Source organism: Bubalus bubalis, chromosome 2, assembly GCF_019923935.1.
Source record: "Bubalus bubalis isolate 160015118507 breed Murrah chromosome 2, NDDB_SH_1, whole genome shotgun sequence".
Lineage (NCBI taxonomy): Eukaryota > Metazoa > Chordata > Mammalia > Artiodactyla > Bovidae > Bubalus > Bubalus bubalis.
This window is the reverse complement of record NC_059158.1, coordinates 71,128,253-71,151,290: the sequence shown is the minus strand read 5'-3', so window position 1 is coordinate 71,151,290 and position 23,038 is coordinate 71,128,253. Positions and strand designations below refer to the sequence as shown.

Below are 23,038 nucleotides of genomic sequence, written 5' to 3'. Positions count from 1 at the left end.
GACGTGACTGAACGACTGAACTGAACTGAACTGAGTTTTCTTAATTCCTTTTTTTTTCCACGAGAGGACTAATATATAGGGCAAAAGAATGAATTAAATGATTGTTCACTGCCATCTTTCTTGATAAATCCCTCATTATGATGACAAAGTAATTTAGTCATTTATTCAGCCAATCAACACTTACCAAATACTTCTGGTACCAGGCAATGTAATAGGGTCTGAAAATACCAACAGGCAGAAATCATGTCCTCCCCTTGTACTCACAACATAGTACAGAGGGGGAGACTGTTCACAAAGATATAGTCGCACCACAATACATGGTCAAAATTCTACAAGTGCACAGCAGAGGGTGCTGGAGACATTGCCACGTGAAATATGTCCTAAAGAGGGAGCAGATGTACTCTAGGCTGAAAAGTGGAGCAACTTTTCCAGGTTGAGGGACTCATCATTCAAGGTTTTGCCAGAAAGCAGAGAGGACACTCAAAATGTTTTAACTGAAACTAATTCAATACAGGGAATAGGTAAAGAAACCAATAAGGAATGGTGAGTTTCTCTGGGACTAGACAGTTAGAGAGTCATTAACACCCCTAGCTCTGAGGAGACACAGGAGGGAGTGAAGGAGGGAGGGGATAAGGTTATTGGTGACCTGAAGGAGCTGGGGCCATGGTGTGCGGGGCCTTGGAAGAACCTAACCACCTCTACAACCGGCAGAGAAAGGACAAGGAGAAGAACTACCTCAAGTCGCTCTCTCCTTCAGCTCTTAAATCTTCTGTTGATTCCTCCTGTTTATCAAACTCAACTGAAAGTCAGAGGACGAAAAAGCCCAAGTGGTTCAGTACATATGGATCAACCTTCAGAGGCACTGAGCTAAAGGAAGAAAAACCAGCAAGAGATGGGGGAAGTGGGATTTGCAAAGAACAGTCAGTACAGAAATGACAATGTTGAACTTTACCTGAGCCCTGCTCCCCCAAAATGGCATAATGATAAAGAAATACATCCGCTGCTTTGTCTTCAAGATTTGGCTAACCTTGAAGAACCACCCTACCCTAGAACATTTCAAAATAAGACCTGTCTCTATCCTTCCTCATGACGCCTCTACACTGCACAAATGATGCATTTAACTCCTTTGTCTATATGCATCTGAAAGACCCCAGGCTCCCTTTCTTTTGAGATAAATGAATTTTATCTCATTCCTCATAAATGAATGTTCTTCCTATTACAACAGCCCAGATGAAATAATCTCAATTGTCTGGTACATTTTATCTGTCACAGGAATGACATATGCAAAAATACAGAGGCAATACAAGCATAAGCTGACCACTGGGAGGAGGGACGAGGATAGGGTGAAGCTGAGGACCAGAAAGGAAAGCCAAAAGTTAAGTTGGGAGCAGAGGTTTTAGACCTTGAATCTTGAGCAGTTTGAACTTTATTGTGTAGGCAACAGACAATTATCAAATGTTTTGAGGCATGAGAGAGGCAGATGTATGTTTTAGAAATATAACTAGAAGTCATATTAAGAACGGATAAAAACAAAGAGTGTTCTGTCTGCAAGTGAAGAAGCAAATGAACAGGAAAATTTCCAGGAGAGGCTATCAAAGTCAGAGTAAAGACAGTGGTAGAATGTCTGGGAAGGAGAGGTTAGAAATGATGTTTCAATGTACAAGCAACAGAACTTTGAGACAATTGAATGTAAACGGTAAGAGACACTCAGAGATTACTCTGTGGTTTCTAGTTTCAGTTACTACATAATGATTCTATTAACTGAAATAGTAAATCTCAGAAGTGGCAAATATTTGGGGCAGCTTGTGGCAGAGATGGGCAGTGGGGACTAAACTTCAGGAGTTGGCTTATATACACACATATATATATACACATATATCTATTCACATACACACATATATACATATATACATATGTATGCTTAACATATATAAATGATTAATAATGTGAGTTGAGTTAATATATTAACATATAATTGCTAATAAAATGAGTCAATATACACAAAGACATAATATAATATAATAATGATTAATGAAGTGAGTATATACATATGTATATACGTACATATATACAAAACAATGATTGTTGGGGTAATAACCACAATTCTTTTAGATGCCTTTCATTTTGCACTCTAAAAAAAAAGAACTTGGAAGAAAAATCAAATAGGCTTTCAGCTGGTTTCCTTATAGGGAGAAGGAAAGTTACAGAAAGCAAGATGGGGAAATGGAAAAGAAAGTGAAACAGAAAGGAAAGCCTGAAGCAATTTTTACCATCCACTTTGAGGCTGTTTCAGAACTATCAAATGCCCATTACTACTTTCATCTCTTCCCCTCAAGTGCTGGATTCAGGAAGACCACCTAGTTCAATGGCTTAATTGTATGTGTATTCACATAAGAACCAAGAAGTTAAGGAACACATTAGAAAACAAGTGGAGCTTGTGCTTCATGGTTTAGAAAATAAGCCAGCCTCATACTGATAAGCTCGGCTATAAAGTACTTCATGGTGTTCTGAACACGAAATAGCTGCCAGCCATCAGGATAATCCATGAAATGAGAACACACGTAAACACCAGTGCTGAGACAGCGCCTCAGGACAGAAGATTAAAATGTCTACATTCTTGCTTTCCTCGACTAAGCACACCAAGAAACAGAGATAATAGTAAGTATATGGGCTTGAAAAGAAAAGAACCAAGGGAAGTGATAGGAATTGCTTAGACAGGTTCATGGAATGGAATAACATCAAGCAGGGAATATTCAGTTCATAGGACTAAGTAGTTCCTAATGTTGACAGCAGCTAGCTATGGAACAATCTTTTTTTTTTTCAGCCTAGTGGAAAATGCCATTGACAAAGTCACTTAAGATTGATTGACTAAAACACTAAAGAAAAGCAAAGGAGGGTAAAATATTCACTTTGGCAGGAGAGATGGGCTAATAAGGCATTCCTTGTTCCTATTTTTGCCATCCACTGAGTAAACCGGTCAGTTTACACCTGACTGCCCAGTTTAAAAAGGACAAATGCAGTCTTAACACTGAGTTAAGAGCTTGACAAATCAGTTTCTACACATTAGATTTAAATGTTTTTTCTCCCTCTTCCCCTCAATAACCAGCCTTTAAGAGTATTGAAATCACACACTCAAAAAAAAAAAAAAAACAGAAGGTTTTGTTTCCAGGAATGATGCTAATAAAATAGAGAAGAGCAAAAGTTATATTCAGAGAATAGAAACTGAGGAGATTCTTTTTTCCCTAAAATGATACTATTTTTTTCTGATTGTAAAATTAGTGTATAGAATGCCAGTAGGGATGGTGCTGTAAGTTCATGCTTTGATTATTCTGCTCTCTTCCAAAAGCAAAGATTAATAAAATACAGAAAGTCAGAAAGACATATAGAAATTTAAAGGCAGAGAAAAGATAAGGGGAGAATAGGAGACAGAAAAAATATCTCTAAGGTCACAAACATGAAGATTCAGACCTACTGTGCTCCAAGTCCAGAAACTACTGGGCTTTGGGAACTAAAAGTACCTCCTTGAGACAGGTGGCCTAGTTTCACCCCCAGAGACTGAACCATGCTGCTTCTGGCATAATTTAATATTACCACACAGCAGGAGATCCAAGCCACCAATATAAATAAGGACCTGGTTCTTGATTAGGGGCTAAGGACCTGTGCAAACTATTAGACAGGGGCGGAAGAGTACAAGAGAGAATGAAAGAAAACAACTGTATAAACAAAACACCCTCCCATTAAATTGAACTCTAATCCCAAATGAGAAAACAAACAATTAGTATTAATATAGCTAACTGAATCAACAACTCAAAGAACTGGATAAGACGATAGTGATAAATCAGTTACACTGAAGATTTGAACATACTTCTATCAGAGAATGATAGATGGATAACAAAAACTACTAAGAATATAAATGATTTGAAGATCTTGTTCTTGATTATGGGCCTGGAGGAAAAGTCAGCTAGAAAAAATTCTTTTGGAAAAGACTTTCCTCCTTGAGGAAAAGAAGGATATGTAAAAAGAAGTTTCCCTTCTTCTCCTGGAATACATTTATAGGATGACACGCTATCTGGATCTGTTCCAGGTTCCTGGACCCTGAAGGTGGAAGCCAGCCAGGGAAGGCTAACCACTAAGACAGGAAAATGGACAGAGTCTGGGTCATTGATTACATCATCTGCTGCTGCTCCATTCCCAGAACCTTCTTATCATGTAAGATACAAATGTTCTTATTGTTCAAACCATTTTCCCTTGTGGATTCTGTTATTTGCAGAAATCTCTTAAACTGATCTATAGATTAAAGCCATTTAAATAAAAATCTACAGTTGTTCATGAAACTGGGTAAGCTGCTCTTAAAATTTACATGAAAGAGCAACAGGTCAAGAATAGGCAAGCCAATTGTAATGAAGAACAACACTGAGGACTTGTTCTATCAAATATCAAAGAGGGTGATAAAATTATAGAAACTGAGAATGTGTGTTACTGGTGCAGAAATAGACAAACAGAGCAGTGGGATGAAATAGTGAGCTCAGAAACACACACAGTTATATGTGGAAACCTGATATGATACAGAAGCGGGGGTGGTTCTGAGACAACTGGTTATATTTATACAGCTTTACACTATACACAAAAATAAATTCTAGAGGGACATAAAAGCCCATAAATATCAGGTAGATTAAAGAGAACATCATTATAGCATGAAGGTAGATAAAAAAATTTAAGAAACAAAACCTGTAAGTCACAAGTGAAAAAGGAAGATTGATAACTCTGACACATTAAAATTAAAAGAGTCCATGCTATTTAGATAGATACCTGTTGGAAGAGGAATAGCACTGCCTGCCGTCTTGGCTGTGTACGCCAAGACCATAGGGTCCTGCTTTCTGTCCGGTTCATTTCTCAGGATTGTGTTTACCAGGAACATCTGAGCAATGAGGTATCATCTCTCCACAGACAAACAGCAGGCTAGATACCACTCAATATAAAAGGCGTCTATTCTCCAAGTACGATGTTCCTCTAAAAGTGTAATATACACGCACAGCTTTTTGGTCTTAGCTCTATGTATTCGGTACTCAATACTATGCTTATGTCTTCTCCATTGCTTGCTTGGCTTGATTTCAACCTGTCATATTTTTCAGGAAGGGCTTCTGGGAACTAAGAAGTTCCCACACTCTCCTTTGCATATTTAAAATGTCTATCTGTGGCTTATGTAATTGACTATGAATTTGGCTGGGTTTTAAATTAAAGAGTCATATTTTCTTTCCCTGAGGACTTGATATCTGTTCCTGTACAGTGTTCTTGCCCTGGAGAGTGCTACCAGGGAGACTAATACCAGAATGAACTTTCCTTCAACAGGTAACTCGACATTGTCTAGATGCCTACAGAATTTTCTCATTATCTTTGAAGTCCATAAGCACTGGATGTGTTTCAGTACTAAGCAGTGAGCATCAGCTTTTCCTGAAATGATGTGTTCTTTCAGTCTGTAAATTCAAGTCTGCTTTCATTTCAATAAAATGTCCTATTTTTACTATTGTTGGTCAGTCACTCAGTCATGTCTGACTCTTTGTGACCCCATGGACTGCAGCATGCCAGGCTTCCCCGTCCTTCACTGTCTCCTGGAGTTTGTTGAACTCATGTCCATTGAGGCAGTGATGCCATCCAACCATCCCATTCTCTGTCGTCCTCTTCTCCTCCTGCCCTTGATCTTAACCAGCATCAGGGTCTTTTCCAATGAGTCGGCTCTTCATATAAGGTGGCCAAAGTATTGGAGCTTCAGCTTCAGCATCAGTCCTTTCAGGGAGTATTCAGGGTTGATTTCCTTTAGGATTGACTGGTTTGATCTCCTTGCCGTCCAAGGAATTCTCGAGTCTTCTCCAGTACCACAGTTCAAAAGCATCACTTCTTCGATGTTCAGTCTCCTTTATGGTCTAACTCTCACATCTGTACATGACTACCAGAAAGACCATCGCTTTGATTATACAGATCTGTGTCAGCAAAGTAATGTCTCTGCTTTTTAATATGCTGCCTAGATTTGTCATAGCTTTTCTTCCAAGGAGTGTCTTTTAATTTCATGGCTGCAGTCACCATTAGCAGTAATTTTAGAACCCCCTCAAAATAAAGTCTGTCACTGTTTCCATTTTTTCCCCATCTATTTCCCACGAAGTGATGGAACTGATTGCCATTATCTTATTTTTTTGAATGTTGAGTTTTAGGCCAGCTTTTTCACTCTCCTCTTTCACCTTCATCAAGAGGCTCTTTAGTTCCTCTTTGCTTTCTGCCATTAGGGTGGTGTTATGGGCATATCTGAAGTTATTAATTATCTCTCCTGGCAATCTAGATTCCAGTTTGTGATTCATCCAGCCCAGCATTTCTCATGCTGTACTCTGCATATAAGTTAAATAAGCAGGATGACAATATACAGCCTCGACGTACTCCTTTTTCAATTTTGAACCAGTTTGTTGTTCCATGTCCAGTTCTAACCGCATACAGGTTTCTTCTTTTTTTTTTTCTCCTGTCTCATTTCTCATGTTCTCTTCAGAGATACCAAGTATCCTTATTTTGGACTTTCTTTTTACTCCACATTTATCATTCTATCTTATCTTTTAATACTGTTTTATTTTCCATTTCACTTCTAATTTGATCCTCCATGCCTCTGAAAATATGTTAGAAATTCTTTTCTTCTGTTTTTAATGTAATATTCATTTCTGTATGGTTACATATTTTCTTCTATTTCTTTCTAAGCTCTGCCAACTCAGTTTTCTTATCTATTTACTGTTTATCTTTTATTCCTTGAGTCCTTGTATCTCTTCTTTGAACACTTTTTTCCCCTGAGAAATCACATTATCTTGAATTTCATTTCATGGAGAATTGTTAGCAATTTTTATGATGTGTGTTTCTCAACTAGTGTTTGTTTTTACATTCTTTTCCTCCTTTTTTACTTTTGATATTTTTGCATAAGCTCCAGGCTGGTGGCTTTTTGTTTTGGCTGATACAGTGATAAAGAATCCACCTGCCAATGTGGGAGATGCAGGTTCTATCCCTGGGCAGGGACGATCCCATGGAGACGGAAATGGCAATCTACTCCAGTATCCTTGCCTGGAAAACTCCATGGACAGAGACTGGTGGGTTACAGTCCATGGGGTTACAAAGAGTTGGACATTGAGCACCCACACACACCACATCTTTAAGTAAATAATGGAGAAGGCGTGATATCAGGACAGTGGGTGAGGATGACGGCAGTTGAATTTTGGTCTTTGAGTGCTTTTGCAACAACACACTCTTCCAGGCCTCTAACCGAGGCCGCCCTTGCTTACTATGAAGTCCTATGTGACATAGATATTTTTGTGTGATGAAAGCCTTAAATGCTCTCCAGGAGACCAAGATTAGCAGCTGCAGCGTGACGCACCACTCACATTGTCAACTCTCCTGACAGACAGCCTTGTTTCCAAGACAGCTTATCTGAAATTGTCTTGTCCTACCCCACTTCTCCCGCCACTCTATGGCAGCAAGGAGGAGTCCAGGAACATTCCTGAGCCTGCCCAGGCACCCATCCGTACTGCTCCAAGCAGGTGAGCCATGCATGCCTTGTTGTGATGAACACTGTACTCTGTCCCAGATGCTGGATGCAGGCCACCTCAGTCAGCTTTCTACTGTACCCTGCCCAATCTTCACTATGCTATGTGAGCCGTGTGTGGGGTGATGATTGGCGTAGAGTTATGAACGCTTTTTCTTCTGTGAATTATAGTTTTATTTCTTGTCCTTGGTGTTTTTAGGTTGGTCCTTAACTGGCAGAAGGTAATAAAAATCCATTTAGCAGATCCTCTCTGGTAACTCCTTGACTTTCAAGTTCACTCTCTTACTGCAAGGTCCAGTACCTGCCCCCCTTTTCCATGAGATGATAAATTCTAACTCTGCTTGGGAGGATAAGATGCAAGATAACATAACTCAAAGGGAGAAAATTAAGATTCCATCAATTTAATAATTGTGAAAATATGATCTCATTTATGTACCCATATTCTGATAAAAATCACTTCCTTTTACATTTGTTTTTTTCTCCTTTATTACTTAAAAATATATCAAGGATACTGTTCCTATACATATAGATAAACATCATTATTTTAAAGGATATATATATAGCATCTCATTATATAAAACTTCTGTTGCTATTTGATTTATATTCTTACAACTATAAATAAACTTCTTATATCCTGATTTTGCTCTCTTACTCTTCTCCATCTCCTTCACTATGTTAAATTTTAAGAGGAGAAATTGCTGAATGCAAAGGCTATGCTCTTTTAAAACTGAAACATATTTTGCCAAGCTTATATCCATAAAGGCTACCCCAGTTTAAAATGTCATCATCAGTAATAAGAATGTCCATTTTCTTATACCCACACTCATACTTGCTATTATAATTCTCTTAAATCTTTACCAGTCCGGTGGCTAAAAAATCATAGAAGTGTTTTAATGTGCTTATATTCTCTAAAGAATTGTGTGAATGTTTTAGAAAACCTTTCCCCACCGAATGACTATAAAACAATACTCACCAGTATTTTTAAGTTCTTTTTGTACACAAATCTTTGCTCTATCTGAAATTTATATTGACTTCACAGAAACAAGACAAAAAAGTGGGCAGCTCATTTTTCAGTGTCATAAGAAAGTAAAGGCCACCCAGGGATTATCTAGGATGGAGATCTGAAAACTATTGCCTGCAACCAAATCTGGCCCACCACCTAGTTTTATAAACAATGCTTTATTGGAACACAGCTGTACTGAGACTGCTTTCATGCTACCATAAGTAGCTGCAAGAGGGATCATGTGACTTGCAAAGCCTAAAAAATTTACTATCAATCCATCCATTCTGAGGTGAGGAAGTCTCAGCCAGAGAACTTCATCTCGGCAGGATTTTCTGTTTGTTGAAACCTCAGTGCCAGCGTTAGCTTTTGCCACCTGGTATCCTGTTCAGCTGGCTTCTCCTCTTATACATGGTGTGACTGTATATGGTTTCCTTCCCATCCTTTCTACCTGACAATCAGGGTAGTGCACAGAACAGCGATCAGTCCCTGTAAGTCTGGAGTTTCAAGAAACTTTTGGTGAGAAACATGTTAAAGGAAAGCAGGGCATTATGACTTTTCTGCGTGGTGATGCCACATATATAAGCCAGCCCCCACTGTCGCCCTGCCCCTGCACTCAGCTCTCCCACCACTTGCCTAGCAACCTTGATAAAAATTCTTTACAGCTTCTCAAATGGTACCAAACAGATAGGTCTCCTCTTTGTGCACACAGTTCACTTTTACCCCTGACCTTGTCCCTCTGGATTGAAGGAGTTCATTCTCACTCTGAGAGGGAGGGGATGGGCAAAGAGAAGAAATGATAGACTGGGCCCAGGTTTTCTGCCCTGACTCCACTATTCCGAAAAATCTTAGAATGTTCAGCTGTGATAGGGAAAAGGTCTTAATCTTCATGACTACACCAACACCTTTACCGCATGTTACCATCTAGTCTGGCTTCCCCAGTGGCTTAGCAGATAAAGAATTCACCTGCAATGCAGGAGACACAGGAGACGAAGGTTCGATCCCTGGGTTGGGAAGATCCCCTGGAGAAGGATATGTCAATCCACTCCAGTATTCTTGCCCGAAAAGTCCCTTAGACAGAGAAACCTGGTGGACTATAGTCCAAAGGGTCTCAAAGAGCCGGACATGACTGAGCGACTGAACACACACACATGCCATCTAGTCTAGGGAGCGGTTTCTGACCCCCTCCCTACTTTATATCCTGAGTTCTTACTGTCACTCTTATCCTCTCCAGCTCTGCCCCCACCTTCCATATTGTCTTCTGTCATCTGTACTTTTTCATTTCACTTGCCAAAGAGCAAGACTGCAGGGTAAAAGTTAGTCCATGTTAGAAGATTTGCAAAAAATGACCACCCTAAGCCGGTTTAAATTACTTCCATGCCTGTTCTAACTGACCAAGCAAACAGTGAATCTGTCCCTGTTCATATTCCACCTGGCCCCCCAGCCAGCTGTGCTCATGGGGACCTGGGAGTGGCTCGCAAACCCTGGAAACAAGCCCCAACAGTTTCCCCTTCCTGACTTTGCTCAAGGAGAGCACCCACTAGCATCCCACCTCCTGCCACTCCTTTCAGAGGCTTCTCTGTCAGGTGGTGGGGAATATTCTTGCAGGTCAGTCGACTCTTGGAGCCTGAATTCCTCATCAATGAATGAGCAGGATAATACTACTGACCTCATAAGGATGCAGTAAGTATTAAATGAGCCAAAATGCTTCATGAAGCATTCAGAAGCACTTCACATATATGGGTTATGTGTGTGTGTGTGTGTGTGTGTGTGTGTGTGTGTGTGTTCTCCCAGGGATCTATTGTGCTGTGTGTCCTAAGTCGCTTCAGTTGTGTCTGACTCTTTGAGACCCTATGGACTGTAGCCCGCCAGGCTCCTCTGTCCATGGCATTCTCCAGTCAAGAATACTGAAGTGTGTTGCCATGCCCTCCTCCAGGGCATCTTCCTGACTCAGGGTTCGAACCTGTGTCTCTTATGTCTCCTGCATTGGCAGACAGGTTCTTTACCACTAGTGCCATCTGGAAAACCCAGAATCTACTGAGTTTTACACAACCACAGGATAACTGCAAGGCTATTGTTTGTTTAAACCACACTTGTTGAGTAGAAATAACACCAAACTCTAGAGTTGGACTACAAAGAAAGCTGAACGCAGAAGAATGGATGCTTTTGAACTGTAGTGTTGGAGAAGACTCTTGAGAGTCCCTTGGACTGCAAGGAGATCCAACCAGTCGATCCTAAAGGAGATTAGTCCTGAGCGTTCATTGGAAGGACTGACGTTGAAGCTGAAACTCCAATCCTTTGGCCACCTGACGTGAAGAGCTTACTCATTTGAAAAGATCCTGATGCTGGGAAAGATTGAGGGCAGGAGGAGAAGAGGACAACAGAGGATGAGATGGTTGGATGGCATCACCAACTCAATGGGCATCAGTTTGGGTAAACTCCAGGAGTTGGTGATCGACAGGGAAGCCTGACGTGCTGCAGTCCATGGGGTTGCAAAGAATCGGACATGACTGAGCAACTGAACTGAACTGAACTGCTAAGATTTGGGGAAATACTCCTAAACATTTTAAACGTACATAGATTTTTGAAAGCTTAATGCTAAATAGATAACCAACAAGGTCCTACAGTATAGCATGGGGAACTATACTCAGTATCTTGTAATAACTTATAATGGAAAAGAATTCCAAAAAGGATATATATAACTGAATCACTTTGCTGAACACCTGAAACTAACACAACATTGTAAATCAACTATATATCAACGAAATGTTTTTAAAAACTTAAAAATTTTTTTAAATTAAATTTATTTATTTTAATTAGAGGCCAATTACTTTACAATATTGTATTGGTTTTGCCATACATCAATATGAATCCACCACGGGTGTACATGTGTTCCCAATAAAAACTTAAAATGTTTTAAGTTCTACAATATTTATTATTAAATCTCTAAAATTTACCCAAGGTTCTTGTTTTTTGAGGAACTCAAACCTAAAGGCAAAGACAATAACCTTTCTAAGTAACTACAGTAAAACATCATTCTCTGGGGTATTAAAACGACACTTCATTGCTAGACAGTTCCTGGTCTTTGAAAAGAGTTCACAGCAAAGATATTAAACTGCTGCTGAGGGTGTAGACATTTAGCTTTCAAGAAGTTAGATGGATGATGGTCATTATTTTCAATATTGCTGTGTATGTACCCAGCAGACTTCCCACAAAGAGCCAGAGGACCTAAAAGACCCTGAAAGCCAAGATAAGGCAGGCCCGAGACCGAGGCCAAGGGCTGCTTGCCCCTGAGGTGACAGTAAGTAGCCCCTGCGTGAGGAGGGAAGGAGCCTCCGCCTCCTGACTGGCGCGCACCGAGCTAGTGTCCACAGGCCCGAGGCAGCAGTAGAAGAAGGTGGAAACGTGGGAAGCAGCAGAACAAACCTCTGCAGGAGAGTGCCGCCCCACTGAGGCTGGGGTGACTCCACTGAGCGCAAGCGCAAAGAGCACTGCTTCCCACTCCCCCACCCCCACCCCCAGAAGAGGGCTGTGGAGTATTGTGTGGACGGCAGTCCATCTCACACGTGCTGAGGGCCTTCCCTTGCTGTGTGGGTTCAATGGGAGGCTGGCAGCCTAGCTTCTCTTCTCTTCAGCTGCGAGAGTTTGGGCAACCCCTTCCATCCCTTGGGCTTCCCTGGTGGCTCAGCTGGTAAAGAATCCGCCTGCAATGCAGGTGACCCGGGTTCCACCCCTGGGTTGGGAAGATGCCCTGGAGAAGGGAAAGGCTACCCACTCCAGTATTCTGGCCTGGAGAATTCCATGGACTGTAGAATCCATGCGGTTGCAAAGAGTCTGACAGTACTGAGCGACTTTCACTTTCCCTTTCCCATCCCTTAGCTGCCTCATCTGTGTACACAGAGCTCCGCTAGACCTCAAGGTCGTCAGAGTTTCTCAGAGGACAGCAGATCAAGACTGAAGAAACAATACAGGAAATAAAAACTTTCCTTTTATAAAAAGTCACCTCATGTTAGAAGAGTCACAAAAGAGTGGTTTAAGTCGCGATTTCACGAACTTAGTTACAACTAAACTAAACTTTACTTCCTTAACACAGATGACAGATAAAGATGACTTACTGGTGATTCGATGTCCTCCAGGAGTAAAACAGAACAGTGTTCACATTTCAATAGTGTTTGGGCCCGATGCATTATTTTCTTGACAATTTTCTCCAGGTCGGTCTGTTCTTCAAAGAGGTCATTAACCACCTCTAGCAAAGCCTAGGAAAGAGAAAATGGATGTATTTAGGTGGCTAAGGGACTGAATTAAAATTTGTCTCTCAAAAATTCCATTTCGTCTTTGCTATAAAAATATAAATATTTTTGTGTGGCTAAATTTTAGAGTGTTTATGGTTGTTTTGACATATTTCCGTCATTTCATTTCATAACACAGTCTTGAATTATAAAATATAACTTGAGAATAGTGCCAGTCCATGTGTGTGTGTGCACGTGTGTGTGTGTGTGTGTGTGTGTGTGTGTGTGCTTAGGTTGCTCAGTCGCTCAGTCATGTCCAACTCTTTATGATCGCATGGACAGTAGCCCACCAGTCCATATAATCCCACATAAATTCCTCATATATCTATATAACTATGTTCCATACAGTTAATGACTACATGATCTCATATAATCATTACTGACAGGCTTTTCTGCTCCTACAGTAGTTTTTCTGCAGTGTTTTAAAAAACATGACTGGGTTTAAAAATCAACATTTTATGAATACCAAATACTTGATTCTCTCCAAGGCACATTTATTTCAGAAAATTACAAAGCATCTCTTCCTCACCATCTGGAAGAAATAGCTTCATGGTCAAACTAAAGACTTATTTTCAGTAATATATATCTCTCACAGAACTATTAAAGAATTATAGTAGTGGATGCTAGTTAAGTTTCAAAACCTTCACATATATATAAATATATATATTTATATATTTATATTTATTATATATATAACATATATATTTATATAAATATTATATAAATATATATTATATTATATTTTAATTATATATATAATATATTTATTATTATATATATTTATTATATTTATAATTATATATATATATATATAAAACCCCTATTAATCCCTCTACACAAGAAATTTGTCCAGGAGAATATTTAAATGCCATTATACATCTCAAAAAGAAAACATCATTAAAAATTTATTAAATAATAAAATAAAAAGCATAAAAATTAAAGAAAAAGCTTAAATTCTAACTTGAAAACTGTATACTCATTTAAAAATGAAACTGTGATAACATGTCATTTTATCCAGCTAAGATAGCTTGCAATTTATACACTGAAATAATATTTATTTAGAATTTTTAATTACATGGACACATTTAGAGATTGAAGAACAGTGAGCCATTTACAGGTAGTAGATATTTTGCCTCTATCAGAGCACAATCAGAAAATTACACACAGCCAGTGAACTGGCCAGAGGATGCTTTATTCAATAGAATTCAATATGATGCTTCCAGTCTGACCTGTCACAAAAGGATTTCATGGGTTTTCAAATTCACATCTATTCTGATAGGTGGTGTTGACTAATTTTCAACTTTGGTAATGTATTTGATTTGTCCTGAAACCATTTGAAACATGAGAATTTCTTCTCTGAGTCTATTCAGGTAGAAAAGTATTTGAATGAGCTAAGGGATCCATGAAATGAGTCTACTTCCCTGAGCATCTCAAAGCAGACCCAAAATCTTGGACAGCGTTTTCTCTAAAGAGAGCTTGTGACTACGGCTAAGGGCTATGCATTGCTCTATGATTCCAAAACAAAGAGAAACACTACAAGTTTTAAGTGTATTCTGTCCATTTGGCATTTGGGCAGCAAATCGCTGTAAGAGGTCAATGTGTGGTAATTTCATGTGCAAATATAATATTAAAAATGAGGCAACTGTCTGCATAATTACCAACAAAATCCCCTGTTATTAAGGGAGGGGACATTATTTCCTTAATCATCCAGACTAGTTCTTCAGATGGATCATATTAACTGAACAATTATTTAACTTTTCAATTTGTTGTGACTGCATGGATGGGGCCTCTGGGACCCATATACAGGAACATTTATCTCAGAGGAAAAACTAATTCTGCCTTGAGTTTTGTACTGACAAATCGCATTATAGTAATTTTATTGTTTCTAATTAAAAATTGCTGCTTTACTAACAAGTGATAAAAGTTTCACAAATAACAATGCAGACTGGCTCCAAATAAAAAAGAGAAGAAAATCTAGGATGACACACAATGCTACACACATGGAAGCTTTGCACACAGTTGAACACTCCCTGTTTCTCAATGTCATTTGCATGTCCCCAGCTCCTTCTTCTTCAGACCTTCTTTTGCTCCTGGACTCATCCTTGGACCTTTTCCCTTCTCTTATCCAGATATTTTTCCCACCTGTACCCTAGTTTTAAATACCATCTATATGCTGCTGCTGCTGCTAAGTCACGTCAGTCGTGTCCGACTCTGTGCGACCCCATAGACAGCAGCCCACCAGGCTCCCCCATCCCTGGGATTCTCCAGGCAAGAACACGGGAGTGGGTTGCCATTTCCTTCTCCAATGCATGAAAGTGAAAAGTGAAAGTGAAGTTGCTCAGTCGTGTCCGACTCTTAGTGACCCCGTGGACTGCAGCCTACCAGGCTCCTCCATCCATGGGATTTTCCAGGCAAGAATACTGGAGTGGGGTGCCATCGCCTTCTCTGATCTATATGCTGATGGTTCCCAAATAATAATCTCGAGTCTTCACATCTCTCCAAAACTCTAGACTCCCATATCCAACTGTTTACTTGCCACCTGTACAAGCCTAAAGTTGTTTTCATTCATTACCCATATCAGTAGGCCTTGTATGTTTCACTGGTAAATTTTTTGGAGAATCTCTCACTTCTCACTATCCAGCTACATTATTTCTCCCCACTCTCAGCTTTATTGAGATATAATTGACATAAAACTTTGTGTGAGTTTAAGGTGTACAATTTGATGATTTAATACACCTATATATTGCAAAATGATTACTACACTAAGGTTACTTAACACATCCATCACCTTACATATTTACATTTTTTTGTGTTAAGAGCATTAAGATTTATTTTCTCAGCAATGTTCAAGTACATAATGCAGTATCATTAACTATAGTCATCACACTGAATACTAGATCTCCAGAACTTACTCATCTTATAACTAGAAGTCTGTATACTTTGAAAAACAACTCTCCTTTTTCTAGACACTCCAAGCTACTGGAAACCACCATACTACACTCTGCTTCTTTGAGTACCACTTTCATAGATCCAATATATATGTGAAATAATACAGGCTGGGTCATCGAAAAAGCAAGAGAGTGCCAGAAAAACATCTATTTCTGATTTATTGACTATGTCAAAGACTTTGACTGTGTGGATCACAATAAACTGTAGAAAATTCTGAAAGAGATGGGAATACCAGATCACCTGACCTGCCTCTTGAGAAACCTGTATGCAGGTCAGGAAGCAACAGTTAGAACTGGACATGGAACAGATAGGTTCCAAATAGGAAAAGGAGTACGTCAAGGCCATATATTGTCACCTTGTTTATTTAACTTATATTCAGAGTACATCATGAGAAATGCTGGGCTGGAAGAAGCACAGGCTGGAAACAAGATTGCCGGGAGAAATATCAATAACCTCAGATATGCAGATAACACCATCCTTATCGCAGAAAGTGAAGACGAACTAAAGAGCCTCTTGATGAAAGTGAAAGAAGAGAGTGAAAAAGTTGGCTTAAAGCTCAACATTCAGAAAACTAAGATCACGGCATCTAGTGCCATCACTTCATGGCAAATAGATGGGGAAACAATGGAAACAGTGGCTGAGTTTTTTGGTGGGGGGGGCTCCAGAATCACTGCAGATGGTGATTGCAGCCATGAAATTAAAAGACGCTTACTTTATGACCAACCTAGATAGCATATTCAAAAGCAGAGACATTACTTTGCCAACAAAGGTCCATCTAGTCAAGGCTATGGTTTTTCCAGTAGTCATGTATGGATGTGAGAGTTGGACTGTGAAGAAAGGTGAGCGCCGAAGAATTGATGCTTTTGAACTGTGGTGTTGGAGAAGACTCTTGAGAGTCCCTTGGACTGCAAGGAGATCCAACCAGTCCATTCTGAAGGAGATCAGCCCTTAGATTTCTTTGGAAAGAATGATGCTAAAGCTGAAACTCCAGTACTTTGGCCACCTCATGTGAAGAGTTGACTCATTGGAAAAGACCCTGATGCTGGGAGGGATTGGGGGCAGGAGGAGAAGGGGACGACAGAGGATGAGATGGCTGGATGGCATCACTGACTCGATGGACGTGAGTCTGAGTGAACTCCGGGAGCTGGTGATGGACAGGGAGGCCTGGCATGCTGCGATTCATGGGGTCGCAAAGAGTTGGACACAAGTGAGTGACTGAACTGAACTGAACTCTGCATACAAGTTAAATAAGCAGGGTGACAATATACAGCCTTGATGTACTCCTTTTCCTATTTGGAACCAGTCTGTTGTTCCATGTCCAGTTCTAACTGTTGCTTCCTGACCTGCATACAAATTTCTCAAGAGGCAGGTCAGGTGGTCTGGTATTCCCATCTCTTTCAGAATTTTCCACAGTTGATTGTGATCCACACAGTCAAAGGCTTTGGCATAGTCAATAAACCAGAAATAGATGTTTTTCTGGAACTCTCTTGCTTTTTTGATGATCCAGTGGATGTTGGCAACTTGGTCTCTGGTTCCTCTGCCTTTTCTAAAACCAGCTTGAACATCTAGAAGTTTACGGTTCACGTATTGCTGAAGCCTGGCTTGGAGAATTTTGAGCATTACTTTACTAGCATGTGGGATGAGTGCAATTGTGCAGTAATTTGAGCATTCTTTGGCATTGCCTTTCTTTGGGATTGGAATGAAAACTGACCTTTGCCAGTCCTGTGGCCACTGCTGAGTTTTCTAAATTTGCTGGCATATTGAGTGCAGCACTTTCACAGCATCATCTTTCAGGATTTGAAATAGCTCAACTGGAATGCCATCACGTCCACTAGCTTTGTTTGTAGTGATGCTTTCTAAGGCCCACTTGACTTCAAATTCTAGGATATCTGGCTCTAGGTGAGTGATCACACCATTGTGATTATCTGGGTCATGAAGATCTTTTTTGTACAGTTCTTCTGTGTATTCTTGCCACCTCTTCTTAATATCTTCTGCTTCTGTTAGGTCCATTCCATTTCTGTCTTTTATCGAGCCCATCTTTGCATGAAATGTTCCCTTGGTATCTCTAATTTTCTTGAAGAGATCTCTAGTCTTTCCCATTCTGTTATTTTCCTCTATTTCTTTGCATTGATCACTGAGGAAGGCTTTATTATCTCTTCTTGCTATTCTTTGGAACTCTGCATTCAGATGCTTATATCTTTCCTTTTCTCCTTGGCTTTTCGTTTCTCTTCTTTTCACAGCTATTTGTAAGGCCTCACCAGACAGCCATTTTACTTTTTTGCATTTCTTTTCTATGGGGATGGTCTTGATCCCTGTCTCCTGTACAATGTCACGAACCTCAGAGCTTATTAAAAGGCAGAGGCATTACTTTGTCAACAAAAGTCCATCTAGTCAAGGCTATGGTTTTTCCAGTAGTTGTGTATGGATGTGAGAGTTGGACTATAAAGAAAGCTGAGCACCGAAGAATTGATGTTTTTAAACTGTAGTGTTGGAGAAGATTCTTGAGAGTCCCTTTGACAGCAAGGAGATCCAACCAGTCCATCCTAAAGGAGATCAGTCCTGGGTGTTCATTGGAAGGACTGATGTTGAAGCTGAAACTCCAATCCTTCGGCCACCTCATGTGAAGAGCTGACTCATCTGAAAAGACCCTGATGCTGGGAAAGATTGAAGGCAGGAGGAGAAGGGGACGACAAAGGATGAGATGGTTGGATGGCATCACCGGCTCAATGGACATGAGTTTGGGTCAACTCCAGGAGTTGGTGATGGACAGAGAGGCCTGGCATAATGCAGTTCATGGGGTCACAAAGAGTCGAACACGACTGAGAGACTGAACTGAACTGATCTTATTTCACTTAACACAGTGCCCTCAAGTTTCATCTATGTTGTCAGAAATGGCAGGATTTTCTTCTGTTATGGCTAAATAGTGCTCCATTGTCTGTGTGCATGTGTGTATCACAATTTCCTTATCCATTCGTCTATTAATGGACACAGGTTGCTTCCATATCTTGGCTATTGTAAATAATATTGCAATGAACATGGGAGTGCAGATATCTTTTTGAGCCTGCAATTTAATTTCCTTTGGATATATACTCAGAAGTGAAGCTGCTGGATCATACAGTAGTTCTATTTTTAATTTTTTGAGGAACCTCCATATTGTTTTCCATAGTAACTGCACCAATTTATATTCCCATCAACAGTGTACAAAGGGTTCCCTTTTCTCCACATCCTTACCAATACTTGTTATCTCTTATTTTTTTGATAACAGCCATTCTAAGAAATACGAGGTGATATCTCATTATAGTTTTAATTTGCATTTCCCTGATGATGTTGAGCATCTTTTCATGTGTCTATTGGCCATTTGTATGTCTTCTTTGGAAAAGATGTCTTTTCAAATCTTCTATTTTTTAATTGGATGATTTTGGGGGGGTTTTTTGGTTGTGTTTTGTTTTTGCTATTGAGTTGTATGAGTTCCTTATATATTTTGGAGATTAACCCCTTATCAATACAGATGATTTGCAAATATTTTCTCCCATTCCATAGTTTAATTCTGAATTTTTTGATTGTTTCTTTTGCTGTGAAGAAGTTTTTTTGTTTGAGGTAGTCTCACTTGTTTATTTTTGCTTTTGTTGCTTGAGCTTTTATATCAGACCCCCAAAAAAATCACTGGAGCTTTCACCCATATTTTCTTCTAGGAGTTTTACAGTTTCAGGTCTCAAGTTTAAGCTTTCAATCTATTTCAAGTTAATTTTTGTGAGTGATGTAAGATAGAGGTCTAATCTAATCTCATTCTTTTGCATGTGAATATCCAGTTTTCCCAAACCATTTATTGAAAAAAACTACTTTTTTCCCATTGAGTATTCTTGGCTCCCTAGTCAAATAGATGTTGACTCTATATGTATGGGTGTATTTCTGGGCTCTTAATTCTATTCCAGGAATTAACCTGGTGGCAGTAAAGCATCTGTTTGCAATGTGGGAGACCTCGGTTCGATCCCTGGCTTTGGAAGATCCCCTGGAGAAGGAAATGGCAACCCACTCCAGTACTCTTGCCTGTAAAATTCCATGGACAGAGGAGCCTTGTAGGCTACAATCCATGGGGTCGCAAAGAGTCGGACATGACTGAGTGGCTTCACTTCACTTCAATTCTATTCCACTGGTCTGTATGTCTGTTTTTAATACCAGTACAATACTATTTTGATTACTATAGCTTTGAAGAATAGTTTTAAATCAAGAAGTGTGATGCCCCAGCTTTGTTCTTCTTCCTTAGGATTGTTTTGGCTATCTGAAGTCTTTCCTATCTGCTCTTTAGACACATGGACTGAAGCTTCTCCTACAGCTGGGCCTTTGCACTTGGTATTTCCACTGCTTGGAATCTTCTTCCTACATCTTTGTGTGGCTTTGCTCCTTCATTTCATTTAGGTCTCTGCTCAGATATTACCTTTTCACAGAGACCTTCTTGATCACCTTCTGAAATAAACATCATCCTAAACTACCCTTCAGTAACCAGTCTGTATTCCATTATCTCACTTTGTTCTTTTTTTAGAGCACTTACCACCACCTGATACTATATTATTTTTTATTTGTTTGTCTATTATCTATTGTTTCATCTAAATGATAAGTTCTATGAAGGCAGGGACTTTGATGGACAGTGTCTGAAGAGGACCACAAAATAAATATTTGTTGAGTGAGTAAATGAATACATGAGGATGCAAAGATTCATAATGCATGAAGTGTTCCTTAAGGAATTCAAAATGTAGTTGGAGTGGAGGGCCATTGATCAATATTATACAGTGTGATAAGGGTCCACAATAAAACAATGGCAGTAAATATAAGACAAAATAATAAGCAAAGAAGGAAAGATTAAGCGGAACACTGAGCTGGGTCTTCAGGGAAATGCAAGGTGAAAGCAGTAGGAGAAAAAGGTTGACATGAGGCATTGAAAGCAGAGGCAGAAATATTACTAAGAGAATGAGAAAGTGAAACAGACTGTTTTCTGGAAATTGGGGTTTATACTGCTGGAGTGCAATTGTCAGGAAGCATGTAACAGGAGGCTTCCTGTGTGCTGTTTTGGATCTGTCAGGAATTCTCTGTTCCTTATTAATTCCTGAATATTCAGGAATTAAGAGGAGAGGCAAGCCTCTCCCGGGGGCCGAGGGATCCAGGCATTTCCTTTGTTAGTTTTTCTATACAGCGATAAGTATCCTCTTCCTTTTTATGAACCATATGGTAAAAATGATTATTTACAACCCTCTCACTTTCATATGGATGACCTGATGTTTCCTTGATAACTTGTAAGTTTTGATTTTATCTCTGCTGAAAATAGCTATCATGTAAGACAGTATAAATACGTACACAATGTGGAATAAAACACCTTTGCTCCATCAGAGCTTTGGTCCCTGTGTCTTTCTCTCTCTCTCTCTCTCTCCCCCTCTCTCTCTTTTTCAGGCTGATCCCCTGGAGTGCAGAGGCTCTCTGAGTTCACTTTCCTGCCCGGGCTTCTAAGACCCTCTTGAGAGGGTGCTCTGCGCCTTCACCCCATCGAGAGGGCGCCTGAGGCCTCCATGAACAGAGCAAGCCCTGTGCAGGGGCTTTATTGGCTTTCTGCATGAACCAAGGAATATCAGCCTCTTTCTCTCTCCTTTACTTTCTTATTGGTAATGGACCAGACCATCAGGTTCCGGTCCATTAAAGGACCTCAACACCCAATGAAAGGAGGAGAAGGGTAAGACATGGGGCTAAAGATGAAAACAGGATCCAAATCAGAGAAAAGGTGTCATATGCTGTGCTAAAGAAAATGGCTGTAGTTGTCAATTCTTGCCTGTGAAATATTTGTAAATCATAATGCTTAATAAATGAAACTTTTAATCAATTTGATTACCAATCAACTGAGGGTTTCCAACCTTTATGAACAAATTCTTGTTAAATGTATTTCTAAATTGTGACAGTAATGTCCCTATATTTAAAAACAGAGTGAGTCTAATATGTTTAACCTCTACATGATTGTACCTGCCTCTTGAGAAATCTGTATGCAGGTCAGGAATCAACAGTTAGAACTGGACATGGAACAACAGACTGGTTCCAAATAGGAAAAGGAGTATGTCAAGGCTGTATATTGTCACCCTGCTTATTTAACTTATATGCAGAGTACATCATGAGAAATGTTGGGCTGGAAGAAGCACAAGCTGGAATCAAGATTGCCAGGAGAAATATCAATAACCTCAGATATGCAGATGATACCACCCTTATGGCAGAAAGTGAAGAGGAACTAAAAAGCCTCTTGATGAAAGTGAAAGAGGAGAGTGAAAAAGTTGGCTTAAAGCTCAACATTCAGAAAACGAAGATCATGGCATCTGGTCCCATCACTTCATGGCAAATAGATGGGGAAACAGTGGAAACAGTGTCAGACTTTATTTTGGGGGGCTCCAAAATCACTGCAGATGGTGATTGCAGCCATGAAATTAAAAGACGCTTACTCCTTGGAAGGAAAGTTATGACCAACCTAGATAGCATATTGAAAAGCAGAGACATTACTTTGCCAACAAAGGTCTGTCTAGTCAAGGCTATGGTTTTTCCTGTGGTCATGTATGGATGTGAGAGTTGGACTGTGAAGAAGGCTGAGCGCCGAAGAATTGATGCTTTTGAACTGTGGTGTTAGAGAAGACTCTTGAGAGTTCCTTGGACTGCAAGGAGATCCAATCAGTCCATTCTGAAGGAGATCAGCCCTGGGATTTCTTTGGAAGGAATGATGCTAAAGCTGAAACTCCAATACTTTGGCCACCTCATGCGAAGGGTTGACTCATTTGAAAAGACTTTGATGCTGGGAGGGATTGGGGGCAGGAGGAGAAGGGGACGACAGAGGATGAGATGGCTGGATGGCATCACAGACTCGATGGACGTGAGTTTGAGTGAACTCCGGGAATTGGTGATGGACAGGGAGGCCTGGTGTGCTGCGATTCATGGGGTCACAAAGAGTCAGACACGACTGAGCAACTGAACTGATTGTTTAGCAATTTTTTGAGTACCAGTCTTTGTTTTTGTTTTGTTTTTTACTATTTAGCCCTACAACTGGTGAAGGTATATGACAGTAATCCCTATAACTATGTTTCTTTATAATCCTATAAGCTGGTATTTGCAGCATTATCATCCTCTTCCAGGAAAATTTTCAATTCACAAACATAATTTGAGAGTTGGGGTGAAATCATCTATAATATACCTTGCTTCTTAAAGGAACTAAAT

General features: G+C 39.8%; 1 protein-coding gene across 1 annotated transcript in view; it reads right to left on the bottom strand.

The window, feature by feature from the left end:
- PDE11A (phosphodiesterase 11A) overlaps positions 1–23,038 on the bottom strand; it is a 420,247-nt gene that overhangs the window by 246,871 nt on the left and 150,338 nt on the right. The window contains exon 4 of the mRNA XM_025274296.3: positions 12,683–12,823. Coding sequence (XP_025130081.3) covers positions 12,683–12,823 — 141 coding nt within the window. The remainder of the gene's footprint in view (positions 1–12,682; positions 12,824–23,038) is intronic.